The 17583-nt window shown below is 51.5% G+C and overlaps 1 protein-coding gene across 4 annotated transcripts in view; it reads left to right on the top strand.

The window, feature by feature from the left end:
- Positions 1-17583, top strand: part of ZMAT4 (zinc finger matrin-type 4) — a 94042-nt gene that overhangs the window by 60505 nt on the left and 15954 nt on the right. For all 4 annotated transcript variants that reach the window (XM_074808108.1, XM_074808107.1, XM_074808110.1 and 1 more), the window contains 2 exons: positions 2574-2801; positions 11689-11785. In XM_074808108.1, the coding sequence (XP_074664209.1) occupies positions 2574-2801; positions 11689-11785 (325 nt within the window). The remainder of the gene's footprint in view (positions 1-2573; positions 2802-11688; positions 11786-17583) is intronic.

Raw genomic sequence — 17583 nt, 5'->3', positions numbered from 1 at the left:
GAGGAAATCCCTGCCAGGTGGGAGCACCCGTGCGATGCAGGAAGAGGGTCCCTGCCGTGGGGCTGCAGCCCATGGGGTCAGGGGGAGCCAGGCATGGTGGTGGGCTCGGAGCAGGGCTGGGTGGGTCTGGGGGGGGCTCTGGTTCAGTCCCCCGAAGCAGGAGTGCCACTGGCAGCCTCCCTCCTGCACTGCATTTGCGTGAGCACAAGCCACCAGCCTCGTGGAGAGGGGCTCGGACGTGGGCCACCATGGGGCTGGCTGATGGCTGAGCAGAGGGGACGCTTCAGTCGTATTTCTTTAGTGAGCGGGAGAGAGAACTGCTGCGGGCACCACCAGCTCTGTGACCTTCAGCCTCCCTGGTTCCCCTCTGGCAGCAGCGAACATATAAACAGGGAGAAAGCTGACCGAAAGATCTGATAGATTTAACTTTATAGCCTGGGGCCTGCGAGAGCAGCAGCTCAGATATATCGCAGAGCTCCTGGGCTGCGTAAGAGTGGGTGTTTATAACGGTCCCGATGCCCACACGTCCCCGCGGGGCAGCCCCGGCCCGGCTGCAGGGAGGATCCGTGGGAAGGCCGGCGGCGGCCGCAAAGGTGCGCGAGCAAGGGACAAGCTATGCTTGCCTCTTGTGAGTCGAGCGTGGACAAAGGCCGCACAATCTTGGTTTGGACAGGCAGTGTTGTTATTTCCTAATTTTCTTCTTCTCTGCCGTGCGTTGGCCCCTGGCTCTGCTCTTTGGTGTACTTGCACTTCTGTTTATGTTGTGGGCACCTCGGAGGGGCTGGGGGTGCATCTCGTGCTGGAACCGTAGGTGTTGGAAAAGATGTTTTTAGGAGCAAAATAGAGGCGGTTCCTTCCCGAGCCCTGCCTGCTGCCCGCCAGCTCCCTCAGCAGCAGTTTTTTGGGCGGCAGCACGGCTGGTGATGACCTCGGCTGCCTCGGCAGAGCTGGGACGTGTCTGAGCATCGCCCCGGCACGCTGCAAGGGGCATGGGGGGCCCAAGGCAAAGGGAAAAGGTTTTCTTTGCTGGTGTTGTGCTTGGATTTAACTAGGCTGGTTAAATGGAGGGTGAGCAGGGACGAGGCGGTGGAATCCTCTGGTGGGGTGAAATGAATCCAAACGAGCGGGCGGGTGGTTCGCGAGACAGCAGAACGAGGAGAAGAAATATCTTCTGCCAGAGCCAGTTGTGTAATCGCTTTATTAACTAATCCCCGAAAGAGCTTGTTGGACTCGTGCTGTGCAGAGCGCTGGGGGCAGCAGCAGAAGGGAGGAAACTCTTCTCCAGGTGTTGCTCCAGAGGTGGCCTGGTGAGGAGGGTGATGGTGCCTCAACCAGCCGTCCAGGCTGTGAAACCCTTATACCTTGGCAGCTGTCATCAAAAACAATAGAAGCTTATAAACCCCTGGAAATTGATAAGGTTGTAAGTAATGTTATATGTAAGATACAATTTCCTCGAGGAAATTTAATAGACATCCCTTCCCCAGCAGGTCAGCAGAAGATTTATAACAATATTAACTTTCCTGAGCCATGGAGTCAATCACAGTGGGCTTCAGTTGTAATGATGTGTCTCAATATACCCCTGTTTGCTCGCTGCTGCGTTCCCGGTACCAGACACTGAGGTGGGGTCGTCACTTGCCAACCCGCTGGAATAGCAGAGCCTCTTGATCAAAGGAGAGCGATCGAGCTCCTCTTCACCACCTTAAAATTTGCCTATTCCTGTATCACAGAGGGAGCAGTTTGTTAATTATTTAGATAGCAGACATTTCATCTGGAAAATAAAAGAAAAGGAGAACCACATGAAAGGGAATTTTTGAATGAGGTGTGATAATTAAGTGCTAGTCATTGTATATTTTTGTATCCCAGTGTTATTTGAACTTTATTTTACTTTAAACTCGTTTTCCATGGCTTTGTGACCTATATTGTACAAAGTAGGAAAACTGTGGCAAGCAAGGTGCAGCTCCATTATGTAAAGACTAATCACTAAAGGTGAATCTGAAGGGAAATGGGATTAAATGAAGGTCGTGGTTTGCTGGTCCCTGTCGATTCACAATGTGAAGATACTTGAATGAGGGGACTGACTATTGAATATTTTTTTTCATCTGTGACAATTTACAATTACTCCAGCTTTCCCTATTCTTTCCGAGACGAATAAATTGAAAAATAAGAATGCTGAGATAATGATAAATCTGTCTCCCTATCTTGAGAAGTAGATGGTTTTGCATGTTTCGTTCATTCTCCACTGGCAATTTTTTCTGGAAGTAGCAATTTAAGCAGGATAAGTTCAGCAGGTTTAGTCACAGCAGTGATAAGCCGTGTAACTGCAGTGAGAGCATCCTCCTTTCCCAGCCAGCGAAAGGCAGAGAGTTGAGGAACAGTCCTGTGCTATCCTTTCATGCTGCTTTTTTTTATGAGAAATGGTAGATTTCCAAGCAGTGTCATCCAGAATATCCAGTGGGACCCGGTAACTGCTGCTAATTATTCCCCGTGTCTAATGTGGGATCTGCCTCAGGGCCTGCTGTTGCTGAGACGGCAGCAGCCTGGAAAAGCTCATGTCTGAACGTTTCCTTTTCCAGAAACGGCGCTGAGCTCCCTGAAGCAGCCGCACGCGGACAGTCCCCCGGTGGTGCCGTCACCGCATCAGCGCAGGGACTCGGACAGGTACTGCCAGCTCTGCGCAGCCTGGTTCAACAACCCCATGATGGCACAGCAGCACTACGATGGCAAAAAGCACAAGAAGAACGCGGCCAGGGCCGACCTCCTGGAGCAGCTGGGGAAGACTCTGGACCTGGGAGAGCTGCGAGGTGAGAGTGCGGGGACTCCGTGGGGTGTGGTGGCCGTGGTGCCTGCCGTGATGCGGGGCAGACCCTGGTGCTCTGGCTGCTTTATGAGGTTCCCGCTGCTGTGAAAAAAATCCCCTCCTCTGAGGTGACAGGGCACAATTTTAGCAGCATCCTTTAAAAGTTGCTTCCTAGGTATTTCTTTTGCCTCTTCCTAAAATAGTCCCTTTCATTAGCACACACGCCTGTCCTCGAGCAGATGTGGCCTGTCCCCGTGGGCTGAGGGAGGAGAACACGTGAAAGCGCTCGGCGCCGTGGGGAAGGGGACGGGATGTTTGTTGCTGGAGGCAGAGCCCTCCCTCATCTCCCCGATGGAGAGCGGGGCATCGGCTGTCTTCTGTGATTTAATTAGTACTTGTAAACCACTGCGGTGACCCTGGGTCAGCAGCAGAAAAAAGGAACCGAGCGTTGGCTGAGGGTGTGTTAAACACAAGTTTTCTGTTGTTCCCACTGACGGCGAGCCGCTGTCTGTCCGTCCGTCCGTCCATCCCAGCCCCGCCGGGAGGTCAAGCTGAGGGTGCTCCCAGCTCCGTGGGCGCTGGCACCCGTGGGCTCCCTGCGGGGCTGCACCCCGGGGTCACCCGGACTTGGCCCTTGCACCCTCCTGGAGGGCCCCTCTCGCATGGAGCTGCAGGCACAGCCAGGCCGGTAACTGCCGCAGCATCCCCGGAGCCTCCCGGCCGCAGGTGCCGATGAAGGACCAGCTCCGTCTGCTGATGGAGACGTGCTGATTTACCCCGGCTCAGGCTGAATTCTGAGCAAAGTGCCTTTTTAAAATAGAGGGGTAATTATGGGAGGAGAGGTATGAGCCTCCCATGGAAAGTTTTCTCTGTGGTCTCGATGACAATCCTGTATGCACACAATGTATTCGGCTGAAGTAGGCTGAGGAAAAAGTGCAGGTTTGATTTTCAAAACCATGCGGGAGAGGAAGTCTGGTTTGCCAGCAAGACATTGCATTAACATTTTAAAATACCTTTTTTTTTTCCTTGCTAAATGAAATAATTTTCCTTTAAATACTAACGACTATGCAGTATATTGTGCATTTCTTGATCTCAAATAAACCTTGTAATGGTTATCCAGAGCCTTCATGTGCTACCTAGTGTGACTCACAATGCCATAAATGATTCATGGGGCTGAGTCACTGCCCGCTGTTGAAAATATGCGGGGAAATAAAACCTGGGACAATAACATGGAAGTGCTTAGTACTTTGAACTGTGCCAAGCTCAAGAGGGGCTGAGGATGTTAACTGTAAATAAATCAATTGTGAAGTGTTTTATTCATTTAGCTTGTGCCGAGGAGAGTTGAAATTGGAGGGCTTTACATACTCATCAGCCCGTGTTGGTTTTTAACTTTGCAGTGGTTCTGTGCGTGGTTGGGATTTGCAGCTGCATCCAGTGGGGTCTGTCGATCGATTGCGCGGTGCCGCGGCTGTTCACATCCCCGCTGCGGGGGAAGCAGCTTTGGTTCTCTGGTTGGACGCTTCCGGGCTGTTGTTTCGGGGTCCGCAGCTCGGGGGTGTCTGGTGCCTTCTGACGCCAACAAGCTTGCAGCCAGATGTGGTGAGCCAAGGACACGTCCCTGAGCCTGCTGGCGGGGTCCTGCGGAGCTTGTCTCTGCTGCTGGAATAGCAGCATGGCTGGGGAATCCTCTTCCTCGCAGTTTTTTTTAACTAGGGAGTGTGAGCTCTCCCGAATACGTTTAGCTGTGAGGCTAGAGCAGGTCCCCACGGGTGCAGAAGGCAGAGCTGTGCAGTAGCCAACATGGAACGGGACCCGCCTTCTGTCCAAGGAAGTAGCCATACCTTGGCAGATAAACTCATATCTGACTGCAGGAGACGTTGTAACAGTGGCAGGTCAGAGTCAACTGGTGGTCTGTCCCAGGTTGTCAGCAGAATCTTGTCTGTGTTCGGCAGCGCTTGGAGGGATTGTAACCGTCTGCTCCCCCTGCTCGGCACTGCTTCTGCTATTTGCCAGAATGCAAACTCATTTTCTTTCCACGCTATCCTCAGTGGCTTCTCCCATCACAACTTAAATATTAATTCTATTTTGACTGCTGTGGGAGACAAACATTTGATGCATTGTGTGAGCCTGGAACAAACAGTGTCAGTTGAAGTACAACATTTCAGCGGCCTTTGATGTTTTGATAATGGCTATAATAAAATATTTATTGATAAATATTAATGTGTATTTAGAGAAATAAGAATAGAGCTATATTTTTGGACAACTGATATTTATAGGAAACAAAAGCATTGATTCTTCTCGCCAAGCGCTCATCCTGCAATTTTGAAGTCTTATTTTCTTCTCAGAAATGAGGAGGAGAAAAAGGAAACCTCACTATCAGCCCCATTTCTGCAGTCTGTGTTGAGCGCGGGGTCTCACCGTCCTCGTGCTTTGGCCGAGCGGAGGGTGTGCTGCGGGGTGTTGGGCGATGCGCACCGAGACCAGCCCGGGCTCTCCGAGCAGCTTCCTGCAGCTTTCCAGCCTTGCCAGCGGAGCCAGTCCAGGACCCCTGCTCCGAGGGCTGCCTGGAGACCCCTCTGCTCTGACCCCTTAGGGGAGCACGTGGACATACCCTGAAAGAGGAAGAAATGAAGAGTTTTCCTCCTGCAGAGCTGCCTTCTCTGGCTGCGGCTGCACCCCAGCCGATCCTGGAGTGGATCGTGAAAAGGCACAAACCGGTGGGTATGGCAACGGACCCTGAATTCTGGGTTCTTCCCCCGACAGCTTGCGCCTGTTCAGCAACACGGAGCAGAAGCTGCTCCGTTGGAGGCACCGGTGCGGCTCCGTCTGGCAGCTCTCGCCTTCCCACCGCCTGCGCCAGGCAGAGAGAGAATTGCGTTTGTGCTCCATCAGGTCACATTTCACCAGTTTTTCTTCATGTCTGGCATTACCCGTCGCTGAGCTCTCTTTGTGCCTCCTCTGAGGCAGGTGGGCTCCGCAGGGGCAGAGGTCTCGCAGCAGAGACTGGCAGATCTCATTCACGGAGAATTTAATTAATAACGGACTCTGCTTATTGCTGGTGCTGAGCCAAAGCCCCACAGCAAAATGCTCTCTCTCTGAAGGCTGGTGCAGTGTTGGAAAGTCTGGGCTTCGTTACGTGGACTCCGTGTGCCCTTTCCCTTTCCCTTTCGTTATGTACATCTTTGAATGAACAACACGAGCAGAAGGCTCGGCGTACAGACAGACCCTCCTTCATCTCGTCAGCGTTTGTAACCTGTGCGTCAGCGCCGTTTTGCATGACAGCAAATGACTTACCAAGGCACCTTGGGCTCTCTTTGATGCCTGCCAGTAAAACTTGAATTTTATGTAGTGGTGGAGACAGATTCTGGGCCAGCCTTGTGTGCCTGGAGCTGATTAGATGGGATCCTGTAAACAGCAGGAACGTGGGTCTTCTCTCCGGGGCACCTGGTTCCTGGTGAACAAGAAAATCACCAGGCCCTGGAGCAGAAACTGGTGCCTCTCAAGGGGATTACACTGTGAATCCCTAAAATGAAATACAGCAGCCGCTGCAGTAAGGCAGGACTGGGAGGGCTGCACAGGGATGGTGTCACCTGAAGCCTTTGTATTTCCAGGTAAATTGTCAGAGTTGCAGATGCTGTCTTGCAAAGTCAGGCAAAGAGCTGAGTTTCATTTTCCTTCTTAGCTCATAATTTCTTTGTATGCCTTATAAATACTTTTAGTTCTGTGCTGTCACTTTTGGTTAGTAAAAAGTGATTTAACAAGTACTCCCCTGGAATGTGTTTTTAATGCATTTTATGCAGAATGACATTAATGACTTGTTAATATTTTATTTAATGGGTATAGGAGCACATTCAATTTTACATGAACGCATGTCATGATGCAGGGGAGGGAGTGCTGATGTGTCGTGAGGATGCAGGAGTAGACGTGAATGCAGACGGAACACGGCATTTCCTAGCACAGACTGCTCTGCCTGAGACCACCTTCCTCTTGCAGACTGCCTGCTGCGCTAATACTCGACGCCAACACGCTTTGGTTGGGTGCATTTCATGAAACCACAGTTTCAGCCAAGTTGGCAGCTTTGGTGAGCTCCAGTGAGATCAAATACTGTTAATTTTGGTACTCCGGAGGTGGTTGTTGCCTGTGGTTTCATCCTGCAGTTCATCTGAGGCTAGTTTCCTTTCTCCCTGTCTGGTTTTGGTGGAGCTCATGTCACTTTTCAAGCACAAGCCTGTCTCGGGATGCTGGATCCAGCTGAGAGCCGCCGCAGCCCTCGTCCTGCCGCAGGAACGAGGCCCCGAGCGCGGCTGCTCCGGGGCAGCGCGGTGGTGGGGAGCCTGGGGCGGCTTCTGGCACCTTCCCCGCCGGCCGGTCCAGCCCCTTGTTTTTTCACACCGGCGGAGACGGGCTTGGCAAAATTTCCATCCGCCCACCACGTACATGTGCGATTTGGCGAGTTCACAGAACCGGCCTCTTCCACGGCCGCATTTTCCAGCTGGTGGGAAGAGCCGCTGCTGCGGTGCTGGGCTCGGGGAGGAGGGACAGGATTCCCCCTTGTTCATCAGCAGCAGCAGCCTTGACGTGCTGGTGGGAAAAAATCAGCGTCCCCAGTTAGGAACTGTAATCGCTGATGGCGTTTCCACCTACACAAGTAATTAAGATTCAGTAAGGCTGCTGTTAATGTGTGCTGTTAAATTAGCGGCTGAGCATTAGAACCTTATTACCTTAATTTAAAGTATTACCAGTTTCTTACTCCTCTGCCGCGCAGCGATCGCGGCATGGTCCGAGGGCTCAGGCCGCAGCAAGGTGCCGATGCACTGCCCGTGTCAGCCTGCGCTGCCTTTTCCATCCTTTCTCCTGCCTTGTGGCACCAGGTTTCTGATGTCGCTTGGCTTAATAAAGGAAACAGGAGCTGCCACCTATGGACAGAGGCTTTGACTGTAAAACCATGCTGTGCTGCATCAAGAGTAAACTCAGTAAGGAGAGCATCCGCAAGCGCATTTGCAATTTGATTTTTGTTCCATGCCACGTCATGACACACAAAAATATAGGTGACTTCTTAAATACTTCTGCATTATCACTTGCTTGCTATTTTCAAGTACTCATATGATTATTTTAAAAATATTTTTTAAAGAAGGTGTTCAACTTTATGTTGGGCCAAATTCCAAGGTGGAAGATGCATGAGGTGTTTGAGAAAAGTGGGACTGCTCGCACAGCTAGTGTCTGAAGTTCAAAAAAAGACAAGTGGTGTTTTGGGAGTCCGTAGGTACAGGTGGGGAATGGGGAGTGTGTATATAGCCTATGCAGTTAATTATGGTAAGCATAAACTGATCAAATTTGAGAATGCCATACATTACTTGTTCTAAATGAATTGTTTTAACAATTTCTGCAAAGAAATAATACGATAGAAAGTCAAAAGAGACTATTACATGGTACATTAGAACTGTTCTGGAAGAGCACAGCAGCCCGTGCTGAGAATCCCACAGCTCGGGTATTCTTAAGCAGAGCCCTTCAATTAAGCTTGAAATGGTCTGTTCAGATCTTCATGGAAGTGAATCAGTGCAAAGCAGAAACACGACCACAGAGACTCTAAAATTTGCAATTCCCTTTTTTCTAGGACAGGACAGGACAGAAATGACTTCAGCATCAATGGTTTACTGTAACACCGATGTACGTGTAGTGTCAGTGATGCTAATGCAGTCTGTGATGCCAAGGGAATTATTAGGATGTTAAAATACAAAAGAGAGGAGGAGAGAAGAAACTACTCTCTGACACTCAGCATAGTAAGGGAGACACAGAATCAGGGTCTGGAAACACGTAGGTCTGCATTTATATGCTTAATTCATGTCAGGTTTTGCCCTGCATACCAGGTTGCTCTCCCTCTCAGGCATGCCAGAAGGGAAACAGGCGCTTAACGTACGTTCAGCTGCTCTCTGTTCCCTTCTGCAGTATCTGGTTTTGTTATTGCCGTAGTTCCGAAAAGAGGCTTCTCAGTTCTCCCAAAAAAATAGATTTTGAACCCAGCTAGTGATTGGTCTCTTGGCCCAGGTCACTTCCTTGTGGAAGGAGAAAGACTTTAAAAAAAAAAAGAAGAGAAAGAAATGAATTAAATCTGCTTTTGCAGGTGTGGAGAAACTTCCCCATCAGCGTTGTGGCGTCCTGTGATTGCAAAAGTCATTGAGGAATGTTTTGGGTGAAAACCTGACTAGAAAGGCAAAACAGAGTATTAGTGTGTAAGTAATTACCTGATCTGTCAGGTGCTAGGCAGGCTGAGATCCTCTCCAGAGGGAGGGAGGAGTGCACCAGGGCACTGAGAATAAATGCCTCAGAAATGGACCAAACTGTGCATTTTCCCAGGAAGTCTAAACTGACACAAATCAAAAATAATATCAGCCATTTTCAGCAGCCACTGGGCAGCACACTGTCTTGGGAAAAGGCCTTTTCTCCTTTACCTCTTACTCTGATCGCTGCCTGTCTGCTGGGTTCCTATTTTTAGATTTTCAGCTTTTCAGAGGTGGCAAAGTCTTGGTTTCCTTGTCCTGCTGAGAACTGAAAACACTCTCAGCCTTAAGTCATTAAATTGTAATTCTGAGATGCAAGCCGTTAAATGAGGAAGAAATAATTTTCCTATTTAGTACAATAAATGGTGTTGAGAATAGCATTTTTTGTATCTCTCTGGGCATCTCAGACGGCTCTTTTTTCTCAGGCTGCTCTGTACAGAGGTTGCATCCGTAACTCTGGACTTCTTCCTTAGCCCTGACCTTCTTCCTCCTTCCCTGAGACCCACCCAGGACAATTCACTTTATTAGAAGGTCTGAAATAACACGGAGTGGAAAGGAGGGTATCGGAAGAAAAGCTGTAATAACTGTCCCACTCTGAGTGTCAGTCTTCAGCAAAAAACTGACCTTTGGTAGCAATGTAAGAGCTATTACAGTTTTTAAATGAGCAATTTTTATTGTATCCCTAAATCTTCTCCCGTCTCTTGCTTTCTTTACCTTACATGACGATTAGTTGAACATGGTTTGGAGACCTTTCTGAGTTGTGTACAGGCAAAGGTGGCTCTTCTGCCATTATAATCCTGCGAAGTCCGCTGTTCATGTGCTGTGCATGCACACCTTTTAGGTGAATAAATGTTGTCTGCAGTGGATGTCTCAGAGACATGAAGTTTGATCTTTGCTGAATAAGTGAAGCACGGGCTGATTTTGTTGGGTTTAGTTCTTCAGCTCGGATGTTTTCCAGTGAATGTGCCGAGAGATTGTTTCTGTGACTTTGCTTATAAATCACTTTGCAGCTCCTGTCTGAGATGTGCATGAAGCTGCTTAATTGCATGGGTTTTTTCTTCCCTGCAATCTGTGCCCGGAGGCAGAGCAGTGCATTAGGAGAGAGATGCTGTTTGCACCAAGCGCCTTCCCTGCGCGGGGGCCGTGGGTGCTGCTCCTCCGGGTCCGTGGGTCTTTTCCCGGGTCCAGCGGCCCCTTCTGAGGGTGCAGCTTTTGCTCCTCCGTGGCCCAGGGAGCGGGACGGGCCATAGTCCCCGTCGCTGTTGCTCTGGGGGGGTTTGTGTGGTTTGGTTTGGTGCTGTTGACACTGTTTGTCTCCTTCTCACCAGCCGGAGATGGCCCTGGCCTGGCCGTGACCCGTGCGCTCCTCTGCAGCCCAGCAGTCACCTCCCTGCCTGCTCCTGCCTTCACTGGCTCCGCCAGCTGCGCTTAGATCATGTTCTCTGCAGCTTACACTGCAATAAAATAAAGTGCAGTGCGTTCACTTAGAGAATCACTTGTAACTGTGGCAGTCGAATAAACGATGAAATGGAAAGTGGCAGAGGCAGCTAAGAGGTTTGTTAGAAGGTTAAAAAACCCCAAGAGATTTGTTAGAAGGTTAAAAAAACCCAAACAAAACAAAACTCCCCAACCCCCCCCCAAAACAAAAACAACAACAAAAGTTCATAAGGTTTCTGCCCTGAACCCACTGAGATGTTATTTCCAGCTCAGTGGTACTCAGCTGGCCGGCAGCAAGAGCAACAGCTTTATAAATAGTTGTTTGTTATTGTATCTGTGACGGGCTAAAATTAGCAGAGCAAGGGCTGCTTTGCGGTCAGGACTGCAGACAGGTATTGCAGCCAAGACTAAATCCGTCAGGCAAAGGAGCTCCTGGCTGCCAGCTTTGGGATGGCCACCGGGTACCAGCGCCAGGCTTCCAGCCTTGACCTTCAGGGGGAGGCGGCCGAGCCGCCGGCAGTCGGAGATCGGCAGCTGTGCTCGGCAAACACGGCGGCTAAATCACAGTGGATCCCTCTGGGGGGGAAAAAAGGTTCCTAAGTGATCTGGCTTCTAAATACACTAATGAGGAATTGCCCCGAATTGTGATCGCTCCCAAAAACCCAGAGAAATAAATGGGGCCTCGTGCGCTCATTAGCCCGAGCGCAGCGATGCTCTGTGAGGAGGGCGCGGGGGGGGGATAACGGCGCTGACGAACTGCGGGGACCGGGGTCTCTGGGGGGGGATCCGCCTTTGAACGCTGCTTCATTCTGCCCGGTCTGTGCCTCTTAAAAATATTGCTTTAGGCTTCACTAATGCTTGGATACCCTGCCCTGGAAAAGTCAATAGATGGGTTACTGTAAAGAGAAATGTCTGGGAAACTGGAAATTAAATCTGAGCTCTGAGTACCATCTAATTAATTAAAAGTCTTTTGGGGCAAGGGTTAATGCTGGCTTTGCGCCCCCCCTGCCCAGTTCTTCAGCCATTTTCACTCATTTGTACTTTCCAGTTGCCATTTTGATTCTGAATAGTCTGTAGCCCGGGCACGAAGGCGTTTTCCCCCCGCTGCAGCCCCCACCGGAGCGCGCAGCCGCGGCCGAGGGCAGTGCAGTTCATGACTCTGGGTTTTCTTCACAGGCCTGAAGCGCAGCTACACGTGCAACATCTGCAACGTCACCCTGAACTCGATAGAGCAGTACCACGCACACCTGAAGGGCTCCAAACATCAGACCAAGTGGGTACCTTCGCGCTCTCCCGGCGGCCCCCTGTCTGTCCGTGCCTGCCTCGATGAACATACGTGCACTAACGCTTCACGCTGCCGTAACCCGCCCACCGCGGAGCTCTGGGTGTCTGCGGACATGGACCCCACCGGCACCTCCAGCTTGGGCAGCGCAGGGCTGACCCGAGGGGCTCCCTGGAGCCCCCGCAGCGGGCAGTGCTGTTCGCTGTTGCTCCGCCGCCCGTCGCCGCGTGCCCCGGGGACACCCGCTGCGGCTCCTTGCGCTTCCCAGGCACCTGCTGCATTTCGCTGCTGGAGGTTTGTCCCGGCTCCTGTGGGCCTGGCTGGGGCCAGGAGCCTGCGGCCGTCCCGGGGACGGGGGGGTCCTGCCTGGGGAGGGGGAGTGTGTTCAGGGGGTGTCCAGCTTTCCTGAGCACCTTCCTCCTCTCCTGCAGACCCTCCTGTAGCCCCTTCTCAGCACCCCCCCACGGCTGTCGATCCGCACGTCCTCAGGGACACCCCTCGTCCTCAGCTTGTCCCTCGTAGGGTTTGGGGCAGGAGCGCTCCTTCCTCCTGCTCCCGACAGCACCGCGTGTGTCTGCAGCACCTCGTCTCTTCCCCGTGTCCTCAGCCCGGTGACAGGTTTGCTGTCCCTCCCCACTGAAACACATCAGAGGATGCTGGGGAACCCAAATACCTGCCCGTCCTCTGCTCAAACTGAGCAGTGCCTGCTGGTTTGGGGCAGATGAAGAAAAAATGGGCAGCAGAGATGTTAATGATGTCTGGTCCTGATGCCACAAGTGTTTGTGCTTAAAGATACCGAGTTTGCAGCTTCTTTCATGTGTTAAACCCCAGAAGAGACCCTGGGAGTGTAATGGGATTAGGTGTTTCCAAGTGAAAATGTTTATGCTGTGATTCAGAGCAATTATGTATGACCCAACTCTGAGAATTGGAGGGAGTCTGCTCTGTCAATTAGTACAAATTATTAAAATGAAGTGATAAAGATACATGGTACCAGAGAGTAGATTAATAAACTAATCTCTCTTAATACACTTACATGTGAGCTTTGGGAACCGTTTCAGGCTGAAGCACTCAGGACCGCCCAGATTAGCAGAGGGATATAAAAGGTGCCATTAGTTACTGCCGTGTGTCAGGTGGCTCTAAGGGCAGCCTGAAAGATGAGGCGGGGTGATCAGAACCAGCAGTAACTACTGATGCTTTGCTTAAGCTACCAAAGGATAATCGCAGACCTTCCCCACCTGATGTTAGACCTTCAAAGATTCCCGATATTATTGACGTTATCTCTCTCCTGTTTGTTCACGGAGCGTTTGAATATCTTCCAAACACTGCCCTTCCTGGGCCCGAGCGCGCAGTCACGTTCAGGAGCTCAGTTAGTGGGAGGAACTGGTGGCATCACTCTCTGATGAGGAGGTGTTCTCCCTCCCTGTCTTTGCAACGGGTGGGTGAAGTGGGAGGAGAGGCAGGTGCTGAGTGGCCGTGGTGGCCCAGCACACCCACCCGTCAGGAGCTTTGTGGAGAAGAGGGCTGGGCTCAGGCGAGTCAGGCGTGGTTCCAGGCTGTGCCACGAGCAATCGGGACCTTCCGTAAGTCCTTTACTGCCTCCATCTCCCTTTCTCTTTTAGCCCATCACAGTGACGGTGTGTCCTGGCTCCACCAGGTTACATGGAGTGACGGGGTCGGTGTCTGTACCCAAATTCCTGCTGCTGGAAAACAGCTGACAGCTCTTCCCGTCGGAAACCTGGAATGAGAGCAGCTGTGGTGTGCTGCCCGGGCACTGAGCTGTAATTTATCCTTCCCCTGCCAGTCCTTCTGATACAGTTCATATTGTTGTTGTTGCTGCTGCTGGTATTATTGCAAAGGATAAAGGAGTTCATTTCCAATCAGAGCAGCCTCGTGGATGGGAAATAGAGATGTGCAGAAACCATGCACTACTTCTTTTCCGTGTCGGGAGGGTGCCTCATCCTCACACCCGCACCTTCTGCTTTTGTTCAATCAGCTGCGATTAGCAGTGTCATCTCCACACGGAGGCAGTTCTGCAGTAAGATAATTCCTTCTGCATCCATTGCTTTCCCAAATGTTTTCTTCCAGCTTACGCTGACAGAGATTGCAAAGACTGGGGATCTCTCTGCTTCATCCCTTGTTCTGTAGCTGGCGTAGGGGCCTAACGGGGAGTGTGTTCACTGCAGAGCTCGGGATTAAAGGGAATATCTGGGCGAAGAATCAGCAGGAGCCGAGGCGATAATTCACGTTTGTTTATTGCTGCCCATCGGGGAGAGGACCCTCAACTCCCCAGCTGAGCGGGCAGGGCAGGAGGCCAGGCCGTAGGACGGGGACGCTGGGGACGCCGTTCCGTGGCTGCTGCTCGGCAGAACCTCCCGAGCGCGACTCCTGCGGCGCAGAAGCGCCGGGGAACGGGGGTGGTGGTGGAGCTGCAGGGTCCGGGGGTGCAGCCGGACGCTGTCCCGAGCACACGGGGCGGGGGGGCCGGGCTGGGCTGGCGGCGGGTCCCGGCCCGTCTCACCGGGGAGCAGCCGGGCAAACGGCGCTGCCCTAGTTCAGTGTCAAGGCTCGGTGGGAGTCGCAGCTGTTCCCAGGGCTTTCCAGAGCTCTGAAAGCACATGAATTATTGAGAGGAAGGCCCATTTCTCTTTCATCTCGGTGAGGATCGAGCCAGCCTCTGTAGGGAACACCAGCGTGGCGCAGGGGCCTGCAGGACTCCCACTATTTTTTAAGGACCTTCCTCTTCTGCAAATGAATATTCTTGTCAGCCTTTCTAAATTTAGTTTCTTATCATTTATTCATAATGACTTAAATCTGGTCCCAAGAGATTTTCATGGGCATTCAGTGCAAGAGGAAACAAAGTAATAAATTCAAAAGAAAGTATGTTACAAATGTTGTAATGGAATGCCAATTAGAAACGTTCTTCTGACGAATTTCTATGGGAAATTGCTCTGATTATTCTATTTCCTCCATCCATTGTTCATTCTTACACAATTTTCTTTGAGGCTAAGTATCCAAGCACAGCACAGATCTCTCCAGGCCTATAGGAAAGTGCAGGAGCATGGGAGACAATGGATTGGCAGCTTGGGTTTGTGCACAACAAAAGCTCTTCCCACCCTGTAATTAGTATGTAACCAGCTTTTACTGTCCTTGTTTAAAGCTGCTTTTGCAGCTTCGTTGTCCTCTACATGGGACTGAGGGAATGAGTTACCCGTGTCTTTTGTCCTGAATCAGATCTTCCCCCATAGCCTGGGGGGTCTCTAACAGCCACGTGCACCCATAACGTGGCTGGACCCAGAGGTGCAGCCCCAGACTGAGTCGGGGGGTCTCGTGGCCGCAGTTCTTCTCTTTGCCACGTACACAGAGGTGACCTTGTGCACGGTGTTTGCACAGGTTGGGCACTTGTGGTAATAGCAGGTAGCAAAAGACTTCAGGAAGGTAAAGTAGTTCATACAGCCCGTGTTCCTGACTACAGAAATAGTGCAGACAGAGACAAAGAAATCTTCATTCCTAGTGCTGTAAGCAAACACGTTGTGAAAAGTTGTTCTATGCTGTGTCGTGACGAGTGGCTGAAGGTACGTGTGGCCTCAGCTCAGCCCTGTTTCCAGCGCAGGGGGATGTGCAGGGCAGCAGAAACAGCACCTTTTGACAGGGCTGCGTTGACGGTTTTGTAGCTTTCTACAAGTGATTCCCTCTTCTATACAAAGGAAGTTAATTTTGAAATCCAGACCTGGTACTTGTGCCGAGTTTCACTGCCGCTTTGTCCCAGAGCAAGGCTGGCTCAGGCAGCACCTCGGCTCCCAAGTGCCGGGTGAAGCAAATGTAAATGTGCTCTGCGCTGGGCTGCCAGGTGAGGGAATTGTCCCCCCGCAGCCCTCCCGCCTGCCTTGGAGACTGTTTTGCCCACTGGTTTTTGCTGTATTCATTATTGTTCGTTAGTGTCAAGACCGTCCTCTTCCTTAGAATTCAGTCTGAAGCCAGTGGATTGCAGTTGCCAAGGCAACAAAACATTTGATGTAGCTGTCATACTTCATATAATTAAAAAAAAAAAAAAAAAAAGAAGAAGGGGGAGCAGTTTGTAAAGGAAAGGGATGTTGCTCTGGAACAGGTTAGCAGGGAAGGTGACTGACTGCAGGCTGGGAGCTGGGGGCACCCAAAACATACCGGACAGATGAGTCTCCTGAAAAGCTGCTTTAGGAGCAAGGAACTTTTATGAGGAATGAGTCAAGTTGTGGCTATTTATTACAGTTCTTGAGAGCTCTCCAGAGAGCAACACGCAGCCGAGACACTGCTAGAGTTGCTTTAAATAACCCAGCGTAGAGCAGCCCTTGAACTCCTGCCGAGCAGGCCATGTTACCGGGACCCCGTCACGTGTCGGCGTGGGCACCGCCGGTGCTGGGGCTCCCTCGGCGAGGCAGGGGCTCGTGGGTGCGTGCCCTGCAGCTGCCCTGTTCTTCTTTTGGGGGTCTCTGGTGGGGAGAGCTTAGCTGTTTGTCTACAGGAATTTCAGGGGCTCGCCTGAATGCTTCTGACTGAATTTGTTTGACCAAAAGATGGGGAAAATGGGGGGTTGGGGGGAAAGCGGAAAGTGTCTTGGCTGGTATTTTGGTGTTGAAAGAAAGATGCAGGAGGAGGTAGCTAATATTGAGCTAGTCCTTATCCCTCTGGCCAATGAATATGCAAAGCAAGATAATGTCTACTAACTCCCATTTTTTCTCCAGGGTGCAGGTATTTTAAGCTGTATATTTGAAAATACAGGAAAAATGCATCCTTATTTATCTTACCATAAAGTCAGGAGTTGGGGCGAGAGTTGGATACAGGAGAATATTTCATGTAAGGCATCACAGATCTGGCATCCGGCCGGTTTAGGTCCGGGGTCAGGCAGCGTTCGTCGGAGCTGCGCCGGGACCGTGCGCTCGCCCGGAGCTGGGCGGGGGCTGCTCGTGCGGGGGGGGCCGAGCTCAGCGCCGGGCTCTGCTCCGCGGCACAGAGGCAGGTTTTGAAATGCGGCTGGACCCTGGAACATCTGCAGCGGGGAGGAGCGCTAAACCTTTAATTAGGGATTTATGAACTGTGTAGAGATGATTGAGTCATTGTTTGACTTGCTTTCCAGAAATAGATGTGGGTTTTTTTAATCTCCCCTTCTCCCTCCCTCCTCCCCGCGACGAGCAGAGGAGCAGCAGAATGAGGAGCAAGGTGCGAGGCAGTGCCCGCTGCGGCTGGGCCGCGGTCGGCACCAGCAGCTCCGTTTCGGAAGGGACGAAACACGGGCTGGTGAGGAGCTGTGGGAAGGAGGGCAGGTTCTCGCGGAAACACTGGGGGAGGCTCCCATGCCAGCCTTCCCCTTAGGCTTGCCATAGGCTGCAAGAAACAAAACTTCCTTCTTTTCTGGTTTATGTAAACCAGAAAGATGAAAAATTGTTGCTCAAAGTGTTTTGCAACAAACAACAGAGAATTAAAGTCTTGGGTAGCTGTGAAAGAAGCCGGAGGATATCTAAACTCTGGGGTCAAAGAAATGCTCGTGTGGAATATTAACTCAGGGCTTTGCAGAAGCGCTTCCCCCCGGGCAGTGGGGCTCAGGGCGCTGTGTCTGTCGCTGCGCTGGGGAGATGCTCCCAAGGGCCCGTGCCAGGGCTGAAGTAGCTCCTCAGGGGCTCAGGGATGAAAGGACCAACGATGCTGTTGGCAGGGTACCAGAGCCCAGACCCCCCTGTGATGCCAGTGCCACCTCTGGGCTGGTTGCAGATAGATCAAACGCTGTAATAAGATGCGGGATGGCGAGGGCTGCGAGC

The sequence above is a fragment of the Strix aluco genome, chromosome 28 (assembly GCF_031877795.1).
Source record: "Strix aluco isolate bStrAlu1 chromosome 28, bStrAlu1.hap1, whole genome shotgun sequence".
In the NCBI taxonomy this organism is placed as follows: domain Eukaryota; kingdom Metazoa; phylum Chordata; class Aves; order Strigiformes; family Strigidae; genus Strix; species Strix aluco.
Note: the sequence above shows the minus strand (reverse complement) of the source record. Positions and strands in the feature narration are given on the sequence as shown.